The sequence below is a fragment of the Anomaloglossus baeobatrachus genome, chromosome 2 (genome assembly GCF_048569485.1).
Source record: "Anomaloglossus baeobatrachus isolate aAnoBae1 chromosome 2, aAnoBae1.hap1, whole genome shotgun sequence".
Lineage (NCBI taxonomy): Eukaryota > Metazoa > Chordata > Amphibia > Anura > Aromobatidae > Anomaloglossus > Anomaloglossus baeobatrachus.
In genome coordinates, this window is record NC_134354.1 from 36,903,352 (window position 1) to 36,920,854 (window position 17,503).

The 17,503-nt window shown below is 52.7% G+C and overlaps 1 protein-coding gene across 2 annotated transcripts in view; it reads right to left on the reverse strand.

The window, feature by feature from the left end:
* The window catches only part of LOC142290908 (MORC family CW-type zinc finger protein 3-like), a 156,823-nt gene that overhangs the window by 67,853 nt on the left and 71,467 nt on the right, over positions 1-17,503 (reverse strand). For both annotated transcript variants that reach the window (XM_075334988.1, XM_075334989.1), the window contains exon 10: positions 17,144-17,242. In XM_075334988.1, coding sequence (XP_075191103.1) covers positions 17,144-17,242 — 99 coding nt within the window. The remainder of the gene's footprint in view (positions 1-17,143; positions 17,243-17,503) is intronic.

The window sequence follows — 17,503 nt, forward strand, 5'->3', positions numbered from 1 at the left end:
TGTATAGCTACTGCCTCCGGAGGCCACACAAAGCATTACACTAAAAAGTGTAAGGCCCCTCCCCTTCTGGCTATACACCCCCCGTGGGATCACGGGCTTGCTCAGTTTTAGTGCTAAAGCAAGAAGGAGGAAAGCCAATAACTGGTTTAAACAAATTCAATCCGAAATAACATCGGAGAACTGAAAACCGTTCAACATGAACAACATGTGTACCCGAACAACCAAAAATCCCGAAGGAAACAGGGCGGGTGCTGGGTCTCCCAATTGGAGCTAGAAGAAAAGGAATTTACGGTAAGTAACAAAATTCCCTTCTTCGGCGCTCCATTGGGAGACCCAGACGATTGGGACGTCCAAAAGCAGTCCCTGGGTGGGTAAATTAATACCTCATGTTAGAGCTGTAAAACAGCCCTTCCCTACAAGGAGGCAACCGCCGCCTGCAGGACTCTCCTACCTAAGCTGGCATCCGCCTAAGCGTAGGTATGCACCTGACAATGCTTGGTGAAAGTGTGCAGACTCGACCAGGTAGCTGCCTGGCACACCTGCTGAGCCGTAGCCTGGTGCCGTAATGCCTAGGGCGCACCCACGGCTCTGGTAGAATGGGCTTTCAGCCCTGATGGAACCGGAAGCCCAGCAGAACAGTAGGCTTCAAGAATAGGTTCCTTGATCCATCGAGCCAGGGTGGATTTAGAAGCCTGCGACTCTTTACGCTGATTAGCGACAAGCACAGAGAGTGCAGCCGAGCGGCGCAGAGGCGCCGTGCGGGAAATGTAGATTCTGAGTGCTCTCACCAGATCCAACAAATGCAAATCCATTTCATATCGATGAAATGGATGAGGCAAAAGGAAGGTAAGGAGATATCCTGATTGAGATGAAAGGGGAATACCACCGTAGGGAGAACTCCGGAATCGGGCGCAGCACTGCCTTGCCTTGGTGAAACACCAGGAAGGAAGCTTTTGGATGACAGCGCTGCTAGCTCGGACACTCTCCTAAGAGACGTGACCGCTACCAGAAAGGCCTCTTTCTGGGAAAGTCGAGAGAGTGAAACATCTCTCAGAGGCTCGAAGGGCGGCTTCTGGAGAGCAATTAGTACCCTGTTCAGATCCCATGGGTCCAACGGCCGTTTGTACAGAGGGACAATGTGACAAACCTCCTGCAGGAACGTGTGTACCTGAGGAAGTGGTGCTAGGCGCTTCTGAAGAATACAGATAGCGCTGAGACTTGTCCTTTAAGGGAGCCGAGTGACAACCTTTTTCCAAACCAGATTGCAGGAAGGAAGGAAAAGTAGGGAATGCAAATGGGCAGGGAGACACTCCCTGAGCAGAGCATTAAGAGAAGAATATCCTCCACATCCTGTGGTAGATCTTGGCAGACGTCGGTTTTCTAGTCTGTCTCATGGTGGCAATGACGTCCTGAGATAATCCTGAAGACGCTAGGATTCAGGACTCAAAGGCCATACCGTCAGGTTCAGGGCCGTAGAATTCAGATGGAAAAAACGGCCCTTGGGACAGTAAGTCTGGCCGGGCTGGTAGTGCCCACGGTTGGCAGACCGTGAGATGCCACAGATCCGGGGACTACGACCTCCTCGGCCAATCTGTGGCGATGAGGATGGCGCGGCGGCAAACGGACCTGATGTTGCGTAGCCCTCTGGGCAGCAGTGTCAGAGGGGGAAACACGTAGGTAGCTGGAACTGCGACCAAACCTGAACTAAGGCGTCTGCCGCCAGAGCTCTTTGATCGTGATACCGCGCCATGAAAATCGGAACCTTGTTGTTGTGCCGAGACGCTATTAGGTCGACGTTCAGCATCCCCCAGCGTTGACAGATTTCCTGAAAACCGTCCGGATGAAGATACCCTTCCCCTGCGTCCATACCCTGGCAACTGAGGAAGTCTGCTTCCCAGTTTTCTGCGCCCGGGATGTGAACTGCGGATATGGTGGATGCTCTGTCTTCCACCCCCATCAGACTCCGCCGGACTTCCTGGGAGGCTTGCCGACTGCGCGTTCCGCCTTGGTGGTAGATGTATGCCACCGCTGTGGAGTTGTCCGACTGAATTCGGATGTGTGTGCTTTCCAGCCACGGCTGGAAGGCTTGCAGGGCAAGATACACTGCCCAGATTTCCAGCACATTGATTTGAAGGATGGACTCCTCTGAAGAGAGTCCTTGATCGTCTGAGAAGGGGGACGTTCCTTCTAGGGACGTCGACTTCCCATCCCATTGGCAAAGAATGCCACATTGGAGTGGACGCAGATGAAACTGCGCGAAAGTGACTGCCTTTGCATGAGGCGTGTTAAGGGGTGTGACTGGCCGTGAAGGAGAGACTGCACCCCCGTCTGTAGTGAACGCTGTTTGTCCAGCGGAAGCTTCACTATCGCTGAGGGAGCGTGACACTCCATGCCCAGATATGTCAGCGATTGGGTCGGTGTCAGATTTAACCTTGAGAAGTTGATGATCCACCCGAAACTCTGGAGAGTCTCCAGCGCTACGCTCAGGCTGCGTTGGCATGCCTCTTGAGAGGGTGCCTTGACAAGTCGACCGTCCAAGGAAGGATCACCGAGTGACCCTGAGAGTGCAGGACTGCTCCCACTGCTGCCCTGAACTTGGTGAAAACTCGTAGGGCTGTCGCCAGACCGAAGGGCAGGGTTACGAACTGAAGATGCTCGTCTTTAATAACGAAACGTAGCAAACGTTGGTGCTCTGGAGCAATCGGCACGTGGAGATAAGCATCCTGATGTCTATTGATGCTAGGAAATCTCCTTGAGACATTGAGGCAATGACGGAGCGGAGGGATGCCCTCCGGAACCGCCTGGCGTTCACGTGCTTGTTGAGCAGTTTTAGGTCCTCCACAATCAGATTGGAGGAAAAACCGTGTCTTGTTCCTGAAGAGGAACAGGAATTACCACTCCTTCTGCCTGCAGAAGAGCATCGGCTCGGTGGGTAGGTGGGGAAGTTCTGACGAATCGAGCCGGAGGCCGAGAACAGAACTCTATCCTGTACACGTGAGACACAATGTCTCTCACCCACCGGTCTGTGACCTGTGGCAGCTAAATGTCGCCAAGGCGAGAGAGTCTGCCACCAACCGCGGATGCGGAGAGAGAGAGCTTAAAGTCATGAGGAGACCGCCTTGGAAGCGGTTCCTCTGGCTGCCTTCCTTGGGCGTGATTGAGCCCGCCTGGAATCTGAGCCCCTCTGAGCCTTTTGAGCCCTTTTGGACTAGGACAATTTGGACCTGCCCGAGCCTGGGAAGGACCGAAACCTCGACAGTCTCTCTCGGACAGCATTAATAGGGTAAGCCGCAATGCAGACATTGCGAGGATAAGGACGCTACCTGCGGCACAGATGTACCTGTGCTCAAGACCAGCTGCGCAAGACCAGCTGACATAGCTTAGAGTGCCCATACGGCTGCGAATGCCGGAGCAACCGACACGCCGATAGCTTCATAGACAGATTTCAACCAGAGGTCCATCTGTCTGTCAATGGCATCTTTAAGTGAAGTCCCATCTCCACTGCAACTATGGATCTAGCCGCAAGCCTGGAGATTGGGGGATCCACCTTTGGACCCTGGGTCCAGCGCCTGACCACGTCAGGGGGAAAGGGATAACATGTATCCTTAATACATTTGGAGAAACGCTTATCTGGTAAGCGTGGTGATTCTGAACTGCTTCTCTGAAGTCAGCGTGGCTAGAAAAGTACTCAATGTACGCTTGAGATACTGAAATGGGATTTCTCCTGCTGGGAAGCTGACTCCTCCACTGAAGGAGCTGGGGGAGAGATATCCAACATGCCATTGCTGGACGCTATAAGATCATTCCCCATGGCGTCACCGTCCGGTGTATCCGGATTGAGAGCGGTGTCAGGATCAAAGTCCTGATCAGCTACGTCTGCCTCATCATACAGAGAGTCCTCTGCTGTGACCCTGACTAGTGATGAGGCCGAGTGCCGCTCCCAGCGAGCTCGCTTAGGCTGTCTGGGACTGTCGTCCGTGTCAGAGCCTTCACCCTGGAATGCCTGGGACCCCCCCGGAGCACTGATTTCGTTCCAAATGAGGGTGGCCAGGGAGCAGTGATCAAGATTGCCCATGGCCTGTCTGGACTGCAAGTCACTATCCCATGACAATCCATCAGCCGAAACTGCAACACCGTCCCTGTCCATGGACAGGGTTCACAGGTGGTTCCTTTGGCCACCTCTAGTAGAGACCCCGGCTGACCAAGTGCTACAGAGGAGCATTGCACACAACGGGGGTCAGTGGAACCTGCCGGTGGAACAGTATCACATGCAGTAAAAGCAGCATAGAAAGCCTGTGTTGCTTTTTTGCTGCTGTAGTCTAGCCATCTAGGAGCATATAGCCGAGAATAGCGACCGTACAGTGCAATGTATAGCATACAAGCATAAAGTACAAATGAACACTTCAGCACATGCAATACAAGCAGCCTAGAAAAACTGTGCCTTAGCACCTTTGCTTTTTTGCTGCTGTAGTCTAGCCATTCTAGGAGAATATAGCCAAGAATAGCGACCGTACAGTGCAATGTATAGCATACAAGCATAAGTACAAATGAACACTGCAGCACATGCAATACAAGCAGCATAGAAAGCCTGTGCCTTAGCACCCTTGCTTTTTTGCTGCTGTTGTCTCGCCATCTAAGAGGGCATATAGCCAAAAATAGCGACCTACAGTGCAGTGTAAGCATAAAATACAAATGGACACAACGGTATTTAGTGGGGTCAGCACTTCAGGTGCTGCTTACCGCCCGCCTATAGGCGGGTGTGTGGTCGCCAGAGTCCTGTGACTGGATGCCCAGAGCTTGTCTCCGTTCTCCAGCTCGGACTGCAGGAATGGCTGCCGGCGTCCTTCTCCAGCTCGTGTGACGAGGGGCGGGCCGTGGGCGTGCCCCAGGCAAGAGCGGGAAACCGGCGTCCCACTGTGTCCAGTGAAGGGGGCTGGAGAATGCAAAGCAGACTCCAGCCCTCGGCGCTGACTTTCTGTACAGCGTCCCGCCTCTCCCCTGACTGGCAGGGCTGGGGGCGGGAACGAAACGAAAACTAGGCCGCAAAGCCGGGGACTCGAGTAATAAGCGCGGCCGTCCTATGTGCACGGCCAGCGCGGAGTCCCCGGCGCACCACAAGTCCCAGCCGCGCCACAGTGTAAAAAACACCCAGCAGCGGCCCGGCGCGGCAGTTCCCAATACATAAATTCACACAGCAAAGCTGCCGTGAATAATAGCACGAGCGCTCCGCGCTGTTGTCCCCGGCGCACTAGCACTCCCAGCAATGCTGGTGTGTGTGTGCGCGATGTGTACGGGGACACAGAGTACCTTAATGTAGCAGGGCCCTGTCCCTGACGATACTCCGCTCCATATCCAGCAGGTTCTCTGGGTCTGTGGATGGAGCCCGGTCTCAGTGCCTGGAGACCTGTAAGATCCCACTTCACCCAGAGCCCTGAGTTGGGGGATGGGGAAGGAAAACAGCATGTGGGCTCCAGCCTCCGTACCCGCAATGGGTACCTCAACCTTAACAAACACCCGACAAAAGTGGGGTGAGAAGGGAGCATGCTGGGGGCCCCATATGGGCCCACTTTTCTTCCATCCGACATAGTCAGCAGCTGCTGCTGACTAAAAACAGTGGAGCTATGCGTGGATGTCTGACCTCCTTCGCACAAAGCTTGAAAACTGAGCAAGCCCGTGATCCCACGGGGGGTGTATAGCCAGAAGGGGAGGGGCCTTACACTTTTTAGTGTAATGCTTTGTGTGGCCTCCGGAGGCAGTAGCTATACACCCAATCGTCTGGGTCTCCCAATGGAGCGCCGAAGAAAAGGAATTTACGGTAAGTAAACAAAGTTCCCTTCTTCTTTGTCGCTCCATTGGGAGACCCAGACAATTGGGACGTCCAAAAGCAGTCCCTGGGTGGGTCAAAGAATACCTCGATAAAAAGAGCCGAAACGGCCCCCTCTTACAGGTGGGCAACCGCCGCCTGCAGGACTCGCCTACCTAGACTGGCATCTGCCGAAGCATAGGTATGCACCTGATAGTGTTTCGTGAAAGTGTGCAGACTCGACCAGGTAGCAGCCTGACACACCTGCTGAGCCGTAGCCCGGTGCCGCAATGCCCAGGACGCACCCACGGCTCTGGTAGAATGGGCTTTCAGCCCTGAAGGAAGCGGAAGCCCAGAAGAACGGTAGGCTTCAAGAATCGGTTCCTTGATCCACCGAGCCAAGGTTGACTTGGAAGCCTGGGAACCCTTACGCTGGCCAGCGACAAGGACAAAGAGCGCATCTGAACGACGCAGGGGCGCCGTGCGAGACACGTAGAAACGGAGTGCTCTCACCAGATCCAAAGAATGCAAATCCTTTTCACATTGGTGAATTGGATTAGGGCAAAATGAAGGTAAGGAGATATCCTGATTGAGATGAAAAGGGGATACCACCTTAGGGAGAAATTCCGGGACAGGACGCAGAACCACCTTATCCTGGTGAAAAACCAGGAAGGGGGCTTTGCATGACAGTGCTGCAAGCTCCGACACTCTTCGGAGTGATGTAACTGCCACTAGAAATGCCACGTTCTGCGAAAGACGTGATAGAGTGACATCCCGCAGCGGTTCGAAAGGTGGTTTCTGAAGAGCCGTTAGCACCCTGTTAAGGTCCCAGGGTTCCAGCGGACGCTTGTAAGGTGGGACTATGTGGCAAACTCCCTGCAGGAACGTGCGGACCTGCGGAAGCCTGGCCAGGCGCTTTTGAAAAAATACGGAGAGCGCCGATACTTGTCCCTTGAGAGAGCCGAGTGACAAACCCTTGTCCATTCCGGATTGGAGGAAGGAAAGAAAAGTGGGTAATGCAAACGGCCAGGGAGAAAAACCATTATCAGAGCACCAGGATAAGAAGATCCGCCAAGATCTGTAATAGATCTTGGCGGACGTAGGTTTCCTGGCCTGTCTCATAGTGGCAATGACATCCTGAGATAATCCTGAAGACGCTAGGAGCCAGGACTCAATGGCCACACAGTCAGGTTGAGGGCCACGGAATTCAGTTGGAAAAACGGCCCTTGTGACAGCAAGTCTGGGCGGTCTGGAAGCGCCCACGGTTGACCCACCGTGAGATGCCAAAGATCCGGGTACCACGATCGCCTCGGCCAATCTGGAGCGACGAGAATGGCGCGACGACAGTCGGACCTGATCTTGCGTAACACTCTGGGCAGCATCGCCAGAGGTTGATGTATGCGACGGCAGTGGCATTGTCCGACTGTATATGGATCTGTCTGCCCTCCAGCCACCGATGGAAGGCCAATAAGGCTAGATACACTGCCCTTATCTCCAGAACATTGATCTGAAGGGAGGAGTCTACCGGAGTCCAGGTTCCCTGCGCCCTGTGGTGGAGGGAAACCGCTCCCCACCCTGACAGGCTCACGTCCGTGGTGACCACAGCCCAGGTTGGGGGTAGGAAGGATTTTCCTTGCGATAGAGAATTGGGAAGGAGCCACCACTGAAGAGACGTCTTGGGTGCAAGGGACAGAGAGACGTTCCTGTCCAGGGAAGTCGACCTCCTGTCCCATTTGCGGAGAATGTCCCATTGGAGTGGCCGCAGATGGAAGTGCGCGAATGGCACTGCCTCCATCGCTGCCACCATCTTCCCCAGGAAGTGCATGAGGCGCCTCAAGGGGTATGAGTGACCCCGAAGAAGAGATTGCACCCCTGCTTGTAGAGAAAGCTGTTTGTCCAGCGGAAGCTTGACTACCGCTGACTGTGTATGAAACTCCATCCCGAGGTAAGTCAGTGATTGGGTCGGTGTCAACTGGGATTTGGGGAAGTTGATTATCCACCCGAACCGCTGGAGAGTCGCCAGAGCGACTATAAGGCTGTGTTGACACGCCACCTGAGATGGTGCCCTGACTAGGAGATAGTCTAAGTAGGGAATCACCGAGTGGCCCTGAGAGTGAAGGACCGCCACAACGGATGCCATAACTTTGGTGAACACCCGTGGGGCTGTCGCCAGGCCGAAAGGCAATGCCACGAACTGAAGGTGTTCGTACCCGATGGCGAAACGCAAGAAGCGTTGATGTTCGGGTGCGATCGGCACATGGAGATAAGCATCCTTGATGTCGATCGATGCTAGGAAGTCTCCGTGTGACATCGAGGCGATGACCGAGCGGAGAGATTCCATCCGAAACCGTCTGGTTCTCACATGTCTGTTGAGTAACTTGAGGTCCAGAACGGGGCGGAAAGATCCGTCCTTCTTTGGCACCACGAACAAGTTGGAGTAAAAGCCGTGACCTTGTTCCTGAGGGGGAACCGGGATCACAACTCCCTCTGTCTTCAGAGTGTCCACTGCCTGAAAAAGTGCGTCGGCCCGAGCGGGGGGCGGAGAGGTTCTGAAGAACCAAGTCTGAGGACGAGAGCTGAACTCTATCCTGTAACCGTGAGACAGAATGTCTCTCACCCATCGGTCTTGAACGTGTGGCCACCAGGCGTCGCAAAAGCGGGAGAGCCTGCCACCGACCGAGGATGCGGTTCGGGGATGCCGAGAGTCATGAGGAGGCCGCCTTGGAGGCAGCGCCTCCGGCGGCCTTTTGGGGGCGTGACTTAGACCGCCACGCATAGGAGTTCCTCTGGCCTTTCTCCGGCCTGCTGGATGAAGAGGATTGGGGCTTGGCGGAGGGGCGAAAGGACCGAAACCTCGATTGGACTTACCGTTGCTGAGGTCTCTTAGGTTTGGACTGGGGTAAGGAAGAGTCCTTTCCCTTGGATTCCTTAATAATCTCATCCAATCGTTCGCCAAACAATCGGTCGCCAGAAAACGGCAAACCGGTTAAGAACCTCTTTGAGGCAGAGTCTGCCTTCCATTCGCGCAGCCACATGGCCCTGCGGACTGCCACAGAATTAGCGGATGCCACCGCTGTACGGCTAGCAGAGTCCAGGACTGCGTTCATGGCGTAGGAAGAAAAAGCTGACGCTTGAGAAGTTAGTGACGCAACCTGCGGAGCAGAAGTACGTGTGACAGCATTAATCTCAGCCAGACAAGCCGAGATAGCTTCTAGTGCCCACACGGCTGCAAAGGCCGGGGCAAAAGACGCGCCCGTGGCTTCATAGATGGATTTCACCAGGAGCTCTGTCTGTCAGTGGCATCTTTTAGCGATGAGCCATCTGCAACCGACACAACAGATCTATGCCGCTAATCTAGAGACTGGAGGATCCACCTTGGGACACTGAGCCCAACCCTTAACTATGTCAGAAGGGAAGGGGTAACGTGTGTCAGTAAGGCGCTTAGTAAAGCGCTTGTCCGGAACCGCTCTGGACTTCTGGACAGCATCTCTGAAGTTAGAGTGATCGAAAAACGCACTGCGTGTACGTTTGGGGAACCGAAACTGGTGTTTCTCCTGCTGAGAAGCCGACTCCTCTACAGGTCGAGGCGGGGGAGACTGATCTAACACCTGGTTGATGGACGAGATAAGATCATTTACTAAGGCGTCCCCTTCAGGTGTATCAAGATTAAGTGCAACGTCAGGTTCAGAGCCCTGAGCTGCCACGTCCGCCTCGTCCTCCAGAGAGTCCTCGAGCTGGGAACCCGAGCAGCGTGAAGAAGTCGGGGAAGATTCCCAGCGGGCCCGCTTAGTCTGTCTGGGACTGTGTTCCGGGCAGGATTCCTCCGCGTGGGACCTAGGGCCCAACCTGGGAGCGCGCTGCGGCGCTTTGCGAGAGGGGCCTGGAGGCGACGAGCTAATGGGGACCGGGGCCTGTGTAAGGACCGGTCTGGACTGCAAAGCTTCCAGCAGTTTGGCAGACCATTTGTCCATAGACTGAGCCATGGATTGTGAAAGTGACTCAGAGTTTCTCAGCAAACGCAGCAAACTCTGTCCCTGCCGCCTGGACAGGGGGAGCAGGTGGGTCTACATGAGCCGAGGGGACCACTAGTAACCTAGGCTCCGGCTGAACAAGCGACACAGGGGTCGAGCATTGCTCACAGTGAAGGTAGGTGGAACCCGCAGGTAACATAGCCCTACAAGAGGTACAGGTTGCAAAAAAAACCCTGTGCCTTAGCACCTTTGCTCCTTGTGGACGACATGCTGTTGTGTCCTAGGAGAGTGATCACTGAGGGTATATGGGAAGGGGTATACAGCCCGACCGAACAGAAGAAGGGAATTTTGTTTACTTACCGTAAATTCCTTTTCTTCTAGCTCCTATTGGGAGACCCAGACAATTGGGTGTATAGCTTCTGCCTCTGGAGGCCACACAAAGTAATTACACTTTAAAAAGTGTAACCCCTCCCCTCTGCTATACACCCTCCCGTGCATCACGGGCCCCTCAGTTTTGGTGCCAAAGCAGGAAGGAGGAAACTTATAAATTGGTCTAAGGTAATTCAATCCGAAGGATGTTCGGAGAACTGAACCATTAACCAAAGGAACAATTGAACATGAACAACATGTGTACACAAAAGAACAACAGCCCGAAGGGAACAGGGGCGGGTGCTGGGTCTCCCAATAGGAGCTAGAAGAAAAGGAATTTACGGTAAGTAAACAAAATTCCCTTCTTCTTTGTCGCTCCATTGGGAGACCCAGACAATTGGGATGTCCAAAAGCAATCCCTGGGTGGGTAACAGAATACCTCGATAAAAAGAGCCGGAAACCGGCCCCCTCTTACAGGTGGGCAATTGCCGCCTGAAGGACTCGCCTACCTAGGCTAGCCTCTGCCGAAGCATAGGCATGCACCTGATAGTGTTTTGTGAAGGTGTGCAGACTCGACCAGGTAGCTGCCTGACACACCTGCTGAGCTGTAGCCTGGTGCCGCAAAGCCCAGGACGCGCCTACGGCCCTGGTAGAATGGGCTTTAAGCCCTGAAGGAATCTGAAGCCCGATGAACGGTAGGCTTCAAGAATCGGTTCCTTGATCCACCGAGCCAAGGTTGACTTGGAAGCCTGAGACCCCTTACGCTGGCCAGCGACAAGGACAAAGAGCGCATCCGAACGACGCAGGGGCGCCGTGCGAGAAATGTAGATTCTGAGTGCTCTCACGAGGTCTAACAAGTGCAAATCCTTTTCACATTGGTGAACTGGATAAGGGCAAAAAGAAGGCAAGGAGATATCCTGATTGAGATGAAAAGGGGATACCACCTTGGGGAGAAATTCCGGGACCGGACGCAGGACCACCTTATCCTGGTGAAAGACCAGGAAGGGGACTTTGCATGACAGCGCTGCTAGCTCAGACACTCTCCTAAGTGAAGTGACTGCCACTAGGAAGGCCACTTTCTGTGAAAGGCGAGATAGAGAGATCTCCCGCATTGGCTCGAAAGGTGGCTTCTGGAGAGCCGTCAGCACCTTGTTAAGATCCCAGGGTTCTAACGGACGCTTGTAAGGTGGGACTATGTGGCAAACTCCCTGCAGGAACGTGCGGACCTGCGAGAGTCTGGCTAGACGCTTTTGAAAAAACACTGAAAGCGCCGACACTTGTCCCTTGAGAGAGGCAAGAGACAAACCCTTGTCCAATCCTGATTGAAGAAAGGAAAGGAAAGTGGGCAATGCAAACGGCCAGGGAGCAAAACCCCTATCCGAGCACCAGGCTAAGAAGATCTTCCAAGTCCTGTGGTAGATCTTGGCGGACGTTGATTTCCTGGCCTGTCTCATGGTGGCAATGACATCTTGAGATAACCCTGATGACGCCAGGAGCCAAGACTCAATGGCCACACAGTCAGGTTGAGGGCCGCAGAATTCAGATGGAAAAATGGCCCTTGAGACAGCAAGTCTGGTCGGTCTGGGAGTGCCCACGGTTGCCCCACCGTGAGGTGCCACAGATCCGGGTACCACGACCTCCTCGGCCAGTCTGGAGCGACGAGGATGGCGCGGCTGCAGTCGGACCTGATCTTGCGTAACACTCTGGGCAGTAGTGCCAGAGGGGGAAATACATAGGGTAGTCGAAACTGTGACCAGTCCTGAACTAACGCATCTGCCGCCAGCGCCCTGTGATCCTGAGACCGTGCCATGAATGCCGGGACTTTGTTGTTGTGCCGAGACGCCATTAGATCGACGTCCGGCGTTCCCCAGCGGCAACAGATCTCTTGAAACACGTCCGGGTGAAGGGACCATTCCCCTGCGTCCATGCCCTGGCGACTGAGAAAGTCTGCTTCCCAGCTTTCTACGCCCGGGATGTGAACTGCGGAGATGGTGGAGGCTGTGGCTTCCGCCCACAGCAGAATCCGCCGAACTTCTTGGAATGCTTGACGACTGTGTGTGCCGCCCTGGTGGTTGATGTATGCGACCGCCGTGGCGTTGTCTGATTGTATTCGGATCTGTCTGCCCTCCAGCCACCGCTGGAACGCCTGTAGGGCTAGATACACTGCCCTTATCTCCAGAACATTGATCTGCAGGGAGGACTCCGTCGGAGTCCAGGTTCCCTGAGCCCTGTGGTGGAGGAAGACCGCTCCCCACCCTGACAGGCTCGCGTCTGTCGTGACCACAGCCCAGGATGGGGGCAGGAAGGATTTTCCCTTCGACAAAGAAGTGGGAAGAAGCCACCACTGAAGGGAGGTTTTGGCTGCTCTTGACAGGGAAACGTTCCTGTCTAGGGACGTCGACCTCTTGTCCCATTTGCGGAGAATGTCCCACTGAAGCGGACGCAGATGAAACTGCGCAAAGGGAACTGCTTCCATTGCTGCCACCATCTTCCCTAGGAAGTGCATAAGGCGTCTCAAAGAGTGTGACTGACCCCGAAGAAGAGATTGGACCCCTGTCTGTAGTGAACGCTGTTTGTCCAGCGGAAGCTTCACTATCGCTGACAGAGTATGAAACTCCATCCCGAGGTAAGTCAGGGATTGGGTCGCTGTCAATTTTGACTTTGGGAAATTGATGATCCACCCGAACCTCTGGAGAGTCTCCAGGGCAATGGTCAGGCTGTGCTGGCAAGCCACCCAGGAGGGTGCCTTGACTAGGAGATCGTCTAAGTAAGGGATCACCGAGTGGCCCTGAGAGTGTAGGACCGCCACCACTGTTGCCATGATCTTGGTGAAGACCCGTGGGGCTGTCGCCAAGCCGAAAGGCAGTGCCACGAACTGAAGGTGTTCGTCCCCAATGGCGAAACGCAAGAAGCGTTGATGTTCGGGTGCGATCGGCACATGGAGATAAGCATCCTTGATGTCTATTGATGCTAGGAAGTCTCCTTGTGACATTGAGGCGATGCCTCCTTCAACACAAAGCAAAAAACTGAGGGGCCCGTGATGCACGGGAGGGTGTATAGCAGAGGGGAGGGGTTACACTTTTTAAAGTGTAATTACTTTGTGTGGCCTCCAGAGGCAGAAGCTATACACCCAATTGTCTGGGTCTCCCAATGGAGCGGCAAAGAAATATGCATATAAACACGTATCTATTCCGGCACCCTGGGGGGGGGGACCAGCACCGGGTGACCGGTGTGGCTTACCGACCGCTAAAAGCGGAGTGTGTCCTCCAGATTCCCTGCCTTAGGTCTCCCAGAGCTGCAGAGCTCTTCTCAGATAATCCTCCACTGGCAGAATGCCAAAAAACATGGCTGCCGGAGCTCTCAGGGGAGGAGTGGAGCCGTGGGCGGTGCTAGAAAAGTGCGGGAATCTGGAGTCCCCACAGTGATCAGTGAGGGGGGAGGACACATCGAGGATGTTCCTGCCCTCACTGCCGACATCAGGCCGGCCGTCCCGCCCTTATTCCTGACAGGCAGGTCCGGGGGCGGGATTTTTGCTACTAGGCCGCGATGAAGCCGGGGGCTAAATTTAAAACCGCGGCCGACAAGCAGGCGCGGTCGGCGCGGAAGTCCCCCGGTCTTCACAAATCAGCAGCTGCTGTAGCGTCCGGGAAGCAGGCGCTCCATGCACAGTCCCCATGGGGACACAGAGTACCTTATGGATGCAGGGCCCAGTCCCTGAGGATAAATAGACTCCTGTCCAGCAGATTCCCACAGGGGCTGCGGAGGGAGCCCCGGTCCCAGTGAATGGATGACCGGTCAGGATCCCACTTCTCCCAGAGCCACTAAGGGATGGTGAAGGAAAACGGCATGAGGCTCCGGCCTTGTACCCGCAATGGGTACCTCAACCTTAACAGCACCGCCGACATAGTGGGGTGAGAAGGGAACATGCTGGGGGCCCCGTGGGGGTCCTCTTTTCTTCCAACCGATATAACTAATCTGAGAATGCATGAGTGGATGTGTGCCTCCTTCCACACAAAGCATAAAACTGAGGAGCCCGTGATGCACGGGAGGGTGTATAGGCAGAGGGGAGGGGTTACACTTTTAAAGTGTAATACTTTGTGTGGCCTCCGGAGGCAGAAGCTATACACCCAATTGTCTGGGTCTCCCAATGGAGCGACAAAGAAAAAATAAATAAATAAAAAAGACGTGACCTCTCGCCTATTTTTGACAACCAGAGCAAGTAAAGCAGAAAGCTGGAGGCTGCAACCCTCAGCTGTCAATTTTACCATTGCTACTTAAAGGGAACCTGTCATGAGAAATGTCCCCTAAAACCTCACAGATTCCCCCTCTGCAGCTCCTGGGCTGCATTCTATAAAGGTCCCTGTTATGATTGTGGCCACTTTCTGACCGAAAAAAAGTGTTTATAAAGTTGTACCTTTTTTGCTTCTGATTCTGTAAATCCGACACGGGGGCGGGCAGCCTGATGGCCGTTAGTCTGCCCCCTGGTCCTGTATGCCGCCCCCATCGCTGATTACAATAATGCTGGACGCCGCCCCCTGCTACATCCATCGCCGCGCATGCCCAGTGCCCATCTCTCGGGGATGAGCACTGTGCCTAGCGTCACCGCTGGTGACGTGCACGCAGGGTTAAGATTATGGGCGGTGCTGTGATGTTTATTCCTAAGCAACCGCCCATAATCGCGGGACCGCGCTTTCGGTGTAGTCACTGCTCCGCGCTCTTCCCATCTATTTCCTGCCTCGGGGCAAGATGGGAAGGAGGCGAAGTGAGGTCAGCAGCAGCGCGCTTGCGCAGAAAGAAGCAGGCCGAGGGGGAAAGCGCGGTCCCGCGATTATGGGCGGTTGCTTAGGAATAAACATCACAGCACCGCCCATAATCTTAACCCTGCGTGCACGTCACCAGCGGTGACGCTAGGCACAGTGCTCATCCCCGAGAGATGGGCACTGGGCATGCGCGGCGATGGATGTAGCAGGGGGCGGCGTCCAGCATTATTGTAATCAGCGATGGGGGCGGCATACAGGACCAGGGGGCAGACTAACGGCCATCAGGCTGCCCGCCCCCGTGTCGGATTTACAGAATCAGAAGCAAAAAAGGTACAACTTTATAAACACTTTTTTTCGGTCAGAAAGTGGCCACAATCATAACAGGGACCTTTATAGAATGCAGCCCAGGAGCTGCAGAGGGGGAATCTGTGAGGTTTTAGGGGACATTTCTCATGACAGGTTCCCTTTAAAAATAGAGGTGATCTCACACAGTTTTTTTTAAATTATAATATAATATTAAAAACAAAAACCGGACTGGGATCCTTCCAATTTTTATAATCAGCCAAGTAAAGCAGGCAGCTAGGGGCTAGTATTATCAGGGCGGGAAGGCCCATGGTTATTTGGCCCTTCCCAGCCTAAAACTGCCTGCAGCCGCCCCACAAGTAGTGTATCCATTACATGTGCTAATTCTGGCTCCAGTGGTCACTCCTGGTCCGCGGTATGTACGGAATTCTCACCAGAAATTCCGGGATAGCACTGACTGGCAGTGACCTATAGAGTTTTGTTCTGAAAACGTCCTCAGAACACCGCTATATGAATCGATGGGCCTCATGGGACACTACATCACTGGATTATGTTGAAACTTTCAGGATTTATTTTGAAGAAATAAATTGGTGAACGCTTGAGTGTGGAGGTCTTTATTCAATCTTTTTGTTTCCTGTGTTTGTGTCGTTTTTTTTAACTCTATACTTGCTGGGTTAGTAATGGGGGTGTCCAATAGATGACTCTCTCCATTACTAACCCCTGTGCTGGATGTCAGCTGTCAAATCACAGCTGAAATCAACCTTACAAGTATTATACGGATTGCCACTGCACCAAGTTAAAGTTTTTTTGGTCGCCACAACATTGCACTAAAAGGCGACCAAAACATTGAATCTGCCCCAAAATTGTATCAGTTAAAATGTCAGCTCAGGGCGCAAAAAATATTCCCTCCCACAGAGTCATATCACAAAAAATAAAAATGTTATAAAAAATTGTGACTAAAGTAATAAAAAAAAAAATAAAATCTTACAAAAATGTCAGAATTTTTTTTCTACCATGTAAATAATAAAAAAAACAAACAACTATGCATGTTTGGTATCTGCGTACTTGTTTTAACCTGAAGTATCATACGACCAGGGCAGTTTTATCATATAGTAAACATGGTAAACTACTCAAAAATACAATTGTAGAATTGCACCTTAGTTTCAATTTCAACGCACTTTTTCCCTAATTTGCAGTGCTCTATATGGTAAAATGAATGGGGTCATTCAAAAGTACATCTTGTCCCACAAAAATATAAGCCCTCATACGGGTATCCTGATACGGGTATGGGGACAGAAAAAAAAAAAGTTATGGCTCTTGGAAGAAGGAGAGGAGAAAACAAAAAGCACAAAAATGGAAAATCGCAAGGTCATAAAGGGGTTAAAGGATGTGGACACCTTTGGGGGCAATAATATAGCTCCTGTGTTGCATTGTACCTTTACATAACGAGTGCGTCGCTCGGTTACTGAGAAATCAATATTTGAATGGATTTGCAAATGAGACTGAAGAGCTATGGTAGTTCTGGAACCTCTGTCACTCCAGCTCTATTCCTTGCCGAGCACCGCCTCCTCCTGCTTGACTGACCGCCTCTATGTTATGTAAGTCCAGGCATAGGAGCAGTCAGTCATGCAGAAGGAGGTGGTGCTGGGCAGGGAATAGAGCTGGAGTGACGGAGGCTTCAGAACTACCATAGTTCTTCAGCCTTATTTGCAAATTAATTCAAATATTGATTTCTCAGCAATGGAGGAACGCACTGGTCATGTAAAGGTGTTGCTGGCCTTGTCTTTCAGGAAGCTTATATAATTTGGAGGGGGGGAATCTTGCTGACATACCCCCTTTAAATTATAAATGACAACATCCTATTAGCTGCAGCCACCACCAGAGGGCGCACACTGCATACAGGTTTATGTTGGACAGTGCAGAATGCTCTCACTTACTGTTCATCTTCTACTGGGACACTGGAGAGCGAGTTTTTCTGCAGTTTCATTTCATTCCAGTAATCGTTCAGCTTCTCTCCTATAGCAGTCAGCGTAAGTCTGGAACAGGATGGCATAGGTGAGTAACATGGTAAGAGACAAAAAAAAACAAAAACAAAAAACACCATGGACAGGTCTTTGGTAGTACAAGCAACTGTGGATATATAAAAGTCTATACACCCCTGTTAAAATGCCAGGTTGTTGTCATGTAAAAGAAAAAAAATCATACTAAAGAAAAAGAGAATTTTGTTTACTTACCGTAAATTCTTTTTCTTATAGTTCCGACATGGGAGACCCAGACCATGGGTGTATAGCTTCTGC